Here is an 8,312-nt window from a genome sequence, read left to right on the forward strand (position 1 = left end):
AAGGAAGGAAAATGGTATGCAGGCTTGGGCATTAAAGGTAGATTTAACTTCTTATTAGAAACTAGAAGTTTTGGTAACTAATTAATACTTAAGACCTTTCTCTTCACGATCAATGTGTTGATAGCCTCTTGATCTTGCTCCCACCATGAAAACTATTGAATCTGGTACAGCATAAATGGGCTACATACACAAAATATTTATACTTTAAGGTATAATTAAAAAATATAAAACGTGTTATAACATAAGCAAATTGGTAATGCCACATGCTAGTGGCATAGTTACAGTTAGAGTCACAATTTAAAAATTACTTTGCAACTCAGCATGATTACACCATGGTTGCCACATGGCGCCCAATAATGTCATGCATACAAACCGATGTTTGGTCGTGTTTACATGGAATTGTGGCATTTGAAGATGTAGTGGCGGATCCATCATGCAGTCAACAGGATAATTTTTCTAAAGTGTTGTTTGGTTAATATGTTGAGTGATAATGTGAGAGATTTTTATGCTCTCTTAGTGATATGTTCCCTTGTTTTATCAACCACAAAAAAGTTTGAAACTCTTTGAATCGCTTGCGTAATGCCTTGTGGAGGAAACTTCCTTTTCCTTTTCCTTTTCCAATCGGCCCTTATTATTACTCAGACTTGAAGCATAGCATATATACCCTCCACTACTCTCAAAAGTGATTGTCATTTCTATAGTGATTTATACATTTGTTCCATTTGATTGTACTGATTTTTTATGTTGCAGCAAGATTTTCACATTTCATTTGCAGATGAAGAAAACGAGTGTGCATAATCATATTCGTTTTTATAAGGAGCCAACCAGTGTTGTTTTTTTTTTATTCGAGCAATATTCTAATTAATTTAATATAAACTATGCAAAAGAAAATTCAAATTTAGGTGGAGAGAGAGAGAGAGAGAGAGAGAGAGAGAGAGAGAGAGAGAGAGAGCATAAGTGTTCTACTTACTATTTATATTTGGTGAAGAACTTAGTGCTCTCAGTCTCACAAGTCACAACCATGACGAGCGCAAAACTCCTTTCCCCATTCACATTAAGTTTTAGCATATGGATTGTATATTCATAGGATATCCATAAAGATTTGGAAGAATATTATCTGATGCCTAACCGAAGTTTGCACGGCAGATTTCCAATCCAAATTTAAAAAAAATTAAAAAAATGTGCAAGCAAATAATCTGGTATATTATATTATCAAAACGTTGTACAAATCATTAGTTAAGTATAATCACATTATTTGAATTTGTACCTGTAATTAACAATTTGTGAAACTTTCCACCTTTGGCTATGACGTATATTCTCCTCTACTCACTCACTTGAATATTTGTGCAGACGAAAAATTGTGATGTACAAAGATGTGCGAAAAAAAGCTACCTGAGATTGGTAAACTCAAGAAAATGACAGCAATGGAGTCATCATCTTTCATCAGAACCACCTTTTGCCACCCTTGGCTGTTTTAAGCTTCATCACAAGCTCCTCGCGCTGTGCTTCTACCTCGGCATATCTCAGGCTCATGTCTAAGTAGCGCTCGCGAATGTCTTTCAGTTCTGCCTCTAGAGATGACCTCGAGCGTTCTTGTCTTTCTTCAGCTTTTGAATTTCGACGAGCATCTGCTTGACTGTGTCGGGCCTCAGACAAGTACCTGCGGTGGTGATAACATATACATGTTAAGACTGAGTTGTAGAGAATAGATTTACCATAAGAAGACAAATGATACTTAATGTGTTTTGAAGGCATAATGTGTTTCCTCTTACACTCACCTATCAAGCTGAACTTTGTAAGTGTTATTTACTTCCAATGCCTTAACAAGTTCATCTTCAAGCAACTTAATCTTTACGCCAAGTTCTTCAACGTCATTTGGATTTTCATCATGAATTTGGACTCCAATGTCATCCTGTAATGGCAGAGAATAAAATTAGAATGAGAAAAACAAAATATAAGATTTGTAGAGTTACATGAAACCAAAAACATATAATCATACACATTATGTGTATGTCTTCTTGTACTCCGACAATTTAAATAAAATGAGAACATATTATCGTTGCAAGATCAGCTGTAGAAGCAGGACCAAATTAAGTTTTAGGATATCTAACCTCTCTTTGATGCTGGTTTCTATATGGATAATTCTGATCTCTTGCATGTCCTTGCACCTGACCATTCTTCAAAATTGGCTTCCTTCTAAAATCATGACGGGGAATGCTGTTCTTCCCCATTTCCTTCTGTTTAGTAGAAAAATCAAAGAAAGTCAGAAGTCAATACCTTTACAGTCTTAACATCAACTGTTAATGAGCAGATAACATAAAAATGGTACTTGCTTTCAGGACCTTCATATCTTCACCAACAGGAATAACTCTGGTGCCGCCTTTTGAGGAGCTGGAAATCTTTGGACTGCTGGAATCCCTCTGTTTCTGTTTTTCTTCCCTTGTTAGTTTCAATTCTTGTTCAAGGGCCTGAGACTTTCTTAGGAAGTCACTTCTCTCCTCCTCAAGTAGCTGTATTTTCAGCTGATACTGCTCGTTGGCTCTCCTAATCTGGTTGAGCTCGTTCTTCAGCTCGGCATACTGTGCACACAAAGCGTCTTTTGCAGTTAGATCACCTTCCATCTGCAGAACTTTTTCCTCCAAGCGAACATTATTACGTTTGCAATCCTCCAATTCAAATAAGGCCTTCTCCAATGTTGAGATCTTCTCATGGAATGAACTTTTCTCTGCCTTCAGATCTCGACATTCCTCAGAAATTGAATGCAGTAACACTTCCAATTTTTCTTTCTCAAACTTGGTTGCATCCAGCTCATTGTTGAAAGCCAAAACTTCCTCCTGACAATGAGTTAGTTTCTCAATCTGAACCTTCATATTAATAGATTCTTCCCACACTTGTTGACGTTCATAATCAGAAACTGTAAGCCTTAGTTCAAGGTCATTGACAGTGGTCTTCAGTTTTGCTTCACTCGATTTGTAATTCTCCAACAACTTCAATAGCCTTTCATGGTCAGCCATCGTTACTTCCTGGTTTTGTTTAGAGGCAGCAAGCTCAGCGACCAGGCCTTGTAGCTTCGCTTCAGTTTCTATTCTCATAATATTCAATTCTTCCTCAGTCTGTATTGCTTTAGATTGAACCTCTCGAAGGGCAGATTCAAGCATTTCCTTCTCAGTTCGTAATCTGGATGCTTCCTGGACGGCATCTGAAGCTAGTTCTTCTCTTTCTTCTTGAGTTGCAGCAAGTAGCTTGGTAAGTCGGTCTACCTCTTCCTGAAGGCTCTCAACTTCAACCGTCTTCTCCAAATACATCTTGTTGAACAAACTTTCTTCCAATGTAAGCTTCTCCTTATATTTCATGTTTTCATCAAGAAGTGCATCTAATTCTAAATTCAGGCTCTCCTCTTTGGAGGCGATGTTTTCCAGCATTAAAGAAAGATCCTGTTCCAGTACTTCAACTCTTTTGGAGCAATTTGTAAAGCTCTTGTGCGATTGATTCAACTTTGCCTCCAAGACGGAACAGAGCTGATGCAACTCCAGCTTTTGTTTCCTCAACTCGTCATTTGAATTCTGAAGAGAATTGCACTCTTCAATGAGGCTCTCGGCAGTAGCTTGTAGCTCCGGGTTTGCCCTTTTTAGAAATTCACATTCATCTCGAGCTTCTGACCACTGACTCTCCAAGTCCCTTAATTTCTGTTTCAGTTCAACTTTATCAGACTCCATCTCAGTTTTCAATCTAATGATCTCATCTTGGAGACTCAGAGAATAAGATTGGGAATTCTCTAATTCTAATTGACTGGCCTCTTTTTCATCTGTCAAACATCTTATTTGAGCTTCGAGTGCAGAAACACTTGCTGACAACTGTATGTTTTCTTGTTCAAGCTCTGATATGTGACGGTCCAGTTCACATTTATCAGCTTCTAGCTCCGAAGATTTCCTTTCAAGTACCCTCTGTGTGGAAACATGGGAATTCACACTTCTGCTAAGCACCATTAATTCATGCCGCAAATCATTCAAACACTTTGAGCTGATATCGCTTTCCCTTAATACAACTTCCATGTGTTCCTCTAGCTGTATTTTTTCCTTCTGAAGATCGGAAACCTTAGCTTCTAATTCATTCTGGACCCCCTTTAGAAGACTGATTTCTTCTTCATTGGTTAGCAAGTTTGTCTCAAGTTTTTCTATTTCGAACCTCTTCTCTGTCAATTCTTTACCCAGCTCTGTGACTTTACTTTCTAGTTCCATTTTCAAGCTGTCAAGTACTTGAACTGAAACATCATTATTATTTGTAATCTCCCCAAGCACTTTCTTGTTAAGCATCTCCTCCACATTTTGTATTTGGGGTTTATTTTCAGTTATTTTGGACTCAAAGCTGGTAAAAGAATCGAATAAAAGCTCACTGGATGGAAGTTCACCAGGTGCGTGTCCCCCTGAAGATTTTTTCTTCCCTGCCTTAAGCTTGAACAAGAGCTCTAAGTTTTCTTCTGTCAGCTCATTACAATCTCTTTCTAGCTCCTGTACCTTCTCTTTCAAGTCCTCAATTTCTCTGATCAGATCTGCTTCACTCCCACTCACAGTGATGGAATCCATTTCTGTAGAATGCCTTTCTTTGAGAGACTCGGATACCTTTGCTTTCAGTTTAACAATTTCTTGTTCTTTCAAAAGCAGTTTACTTTTGTATTCTGTTTCAATGTCCAAAACGAAGTGTTCGTTCAGATTTGATCCATTCTCTATCTCATGGTTTTTCTCTTCCACAGTTTGTTCAAACTGTTGCACCGTGACTTGCAACATTTTCTCTGATTCCTGCAATTGTTGCAGCTGAAGCTTTAAATTTCTGTTTTCCTCTCTGGTTAATTTGATCAAATTTTCCACATCATCAAATGTCGACTGTAGTTCTGAAAGATTCTCCAACTCCACCTTTTGGCTTTCAATTGTCTCTTCCAGCTCCTGGAGAACCGAAACCAGCTCAATATTTGATTCTTGACTTCTCTCCAACTGCAGAGCCAGATTGGCAACGGATTCTTTTTGAAACTTCAGCTCATCTTGCAACGCCTTCTCAATCTCTGGCGTTCCTTCACCCTGATAAGTTAAATCCTCACTGGCTGTTTGTTTAACCACTGAATTCTCAAGCAACAAATGCAAGTGTTCAACTTCTTTCTTCAAGCCATTGCGTTCTGCATATGCTGCTGAAAGCTCCACATTCATATTTGCCTGCTTTTTGGACTGATCAGAGAATTCTGTCCTCAGTATATCCAAATCAAGCATTAGCTTCCTGGCGTTCCTCTCCCACATCTTAGCTTCCGCATGTAATTCTTCAATCGTAACTTCTGCCGCATCCAGAAGGTTTTTAGAAGAATCAGTGGCTCTTAAAGATGATTCTTTAAAATCTTTCCGAGAATTCTGAGAATGATTTCCTAAACCATTAATCCTGGAATTAAATGATGAATTATTTGATGGAGAAGGGATATCAGCAGGAAAGTTTCCATGAGTTGTACTAATTAGGGAGGTGATTGAATCTTGTCTTCCTATCAGGTGGTTGCCTTCAACACTAAGGTTGCTTCTCGGGGACATATTATCCCTTCTTATGGAGCCCTCCGCTGAGTCATAGCTGCGATGTGAACCTGATGTGGAGAAGCTGCTACCCTACAAAAAGTGAGGAAGGCATATTAGTTTCATGGTAAGGATACACCAGTGCACAGCTTGTTCATAAGCATTTTAATCCATCGGCAGATTCTGCAGCATGCAAAATAGAATGTTAATATGGTCTAGATATCGGCAACATGAGTACTAGACAACTGAATTAAATTTCGATGAAATCTTCATTAGCTAAATAGGTGTGTCAACAAACAGAACGTTCTTAAATCCAAGATCATGCTCTGGATTGAATGAAGCAAACACAATAAAGCCACTAAATGAAGCAGGTAGTGCTATATAGTATGAAAAGGCGTGATTGAACAGTAAATTGGAAAGAAATATTATTACGGAAAAGTGTAAACATACTCGACTCCCAGGCTCTCCAGGATTTGAGATCAAGCCAAAATCTTTTCCGAAGGAAGATCCATCTGACTTGCTGTCTGCATCATGACCATTTGCATTTGCTTCTTCCAAATGAGCACTTGTCTCTTTTGACTCTTCATCACTGAAAAAAGTGCAGAAAGTCTTCACCATCAAGTAGAAAACTAAATATCTAAAGACTAACGCAATCAGTCATTTAATACTAACCTGAGCCTTTTTCTTGGTGTGAGGCAGTTAATTTTTACCTGCAAACAAGAAAGACAAGCAACACCGCTGAAAAGGCAGCTCTGAGGTGAATTTCTAGTGCAACGAGCGGGGAGAGAGAGAGAGAGAGATGTTTTGAAGAAAATAAGTACTCAAATCCTTATATTCATGTTCTTATGTAAATAACTTCAATATACACTTGCATCCACCCTTCTAGGTGTAACATACAGGCCATGTGGCCAGTACCCTCATATCGCCAAATATGGTATAAATTGATAAGGATTATTCATAGAAATTATCTAAGTAATTAAGTATCAAACTCCCACATTCAGTAAAAGAGAGGAAACATGACCATGCTTTCAAGATGATAAGCATCAATGTTTTTAAAAGATATAACAGAAACATATTCAGCAGAAACATATCCAGGTAGTTTCAACATTTTGGTAGATGGCAGAGACTGTTATGAATTACACATACTGCGTACATTGGAAAAATAAGAAGCGCGTTTTGACTCAACCCAACATACAGCTTTCTCATACCGAATGAATGAAAAGGACATTTTGTGCAACTTGTCAAACATCCACTGAACATGAATAACAAAAAAAAAAGAGTAAAAACGCACCTGCAGAATTGTCCCGAAACTGCATTTTTTCAATGGAAGAGAAACCGGAGCAGAAGAGGTTGAACTTATGTAATCCGACATATTGACTGAAACCTCTCCAAGGATACCGGATCTTGCTGATCCCTACGATAAAAATTTCATTTAGAACCGATAAGCAATTAACAACAGAAAAACAAAAAAATCCGACTGCAGAAATGAGTCATCACATCAGCAAGTAGATAAACCAGATTCCTCATTGATTCACATAAAAAAGAAAATTATTTGTCAAAAACAGCATAGTGTGATAAATCAGTGACAATGACAGTACCATGGAAATAACAAGCTTGATGAAATAATCTTCCATCTCCTTCGACGACTCATCTTGGGAAATCCATATAGATTCGCAGAGAGTCTCAGTCCATTGACAGTTTCCGTTGCGCACCACTGCTTTGCTTGATTTCGCAATTGGTTTCCCAGTTTCTACAGAGACGATAGACACAAACAGCTTGTCCCATCCTCTGGGGACCTGCAACCACATACATCATCAGTAAGCAAGCAAAAACTCATATCTACTTGCTGATAGAAATACATCAAAAACTCCATCCACTCAAAGAACAAACCGATACAACACAACATAATGATACAATTCCTAGATATCTGACGTGTTATGTTGCACGAATTAGGTTAAGATTAACACATGAATCCACACCCGATCAACGGTCTTGATTCACAGTCTGGCAACATAATTATCCGAAGGCACAAAATATGGTTCTTGTACAATCCATATATAGAAATCAAACACAATAATCTATTGTTAATGGATCATTTTACACTTTCCAATTATAGAGCTTGAAATAAATGCTACATTTTACACTAAATTGTCAATAAAATTAATCAAAATATAAGCAATTAAAGAGAAGGAATTAAATTAATACCTGGAGGGCCTTAAAGTGGGAGAACTTGAAATCCACCCTCTCCCCTGATTTAGCAGGCCTGTTCTTGTGCACCCTGAACATTTTCTGTCTCTAAATCTCTCTCTCTCTCCACTCCTTGTTGCTGATAACTAATTGATTTCCCCCGCTCTCTCTCTCTTAATTCATTCTCTCTCTCACAACCACCATTACCAGCTAGAGAGAGAAAGCAAAGAATGTCTGATTGATCACTTTTTCAATGAAGCGAGAGAAACAAAGAAAGAAGAGAGAGAAAGCAATGAGAGAGAGAGCGCGTTAGCTAGCTGGTCATTGTTGCGAAACTTGCTGTATGTTTTCCTTCCAACCTTTTGGCGTTTCTTCAATTTCTAGAGAGAGAGAGAGAGAGAGAGAGAAAGCGTAGAATCGAATTAATGCGGCCTGAAACTGCAAATCCGGAAACAGCTTTCCCTCGTTAATTGCATTTCATACCACACAACTACTACTGTACACACAGTAGAACCCCTCGGTCTCAGTGTACGCGCTCAGGGATGATGATCCTATTGGATCTTCTCTTTGAGGATTTTGAAG

The 8,312-nt window shown here is 38.2% G+C and overlaps 1 protein-coding gene across 1 annotated transcript; it reads right to left on the reverse strand.

Moving 5' to 3' along the window:
- Positions 1–1,163: 1,163 nt before the first annotated feature.
- Positions 1,164–8,312, reverse strand: LOC137745954 (uncharacterized). Its single transcript, XM_068485985.1, has 9 exons — positions 7,749–8,312; positions 7,142–7,339; positions 6,835–6,957; positions 6,216–6,253; positions 5,994–6,132; positions 2,343–5,636; positions 2,112–2,237; positions 1,779–1,912; positions 1,164–1,660 (listed from the first exon to the last, which is right to left on the reverse strand). Exons 1-9 carry the CDS (start codon positions 7,827–7,829, stop codon positions 1,444–1,446), a joined length of 4,350 nt encoding a protein of 1,449 aa, XP_068342086.1. The 5' UTR covers positions 7,830–8,312; the 3' UTR covers positions 1,164–1,443.

Source organism: Pyrus communis, chromosome 9, assembly GCF_963583255.1.
Source record: "Pyrus communis chromosome 9, drPyrComm1.1, whole genome shotgun sequence".
NCBI classification, from domain to species: Eukaryota; Viridiplantae; Streptophyta; class Magnoliopsida; order Rosales; family Rosaceae; genus Pyrus; species Pyrus communis.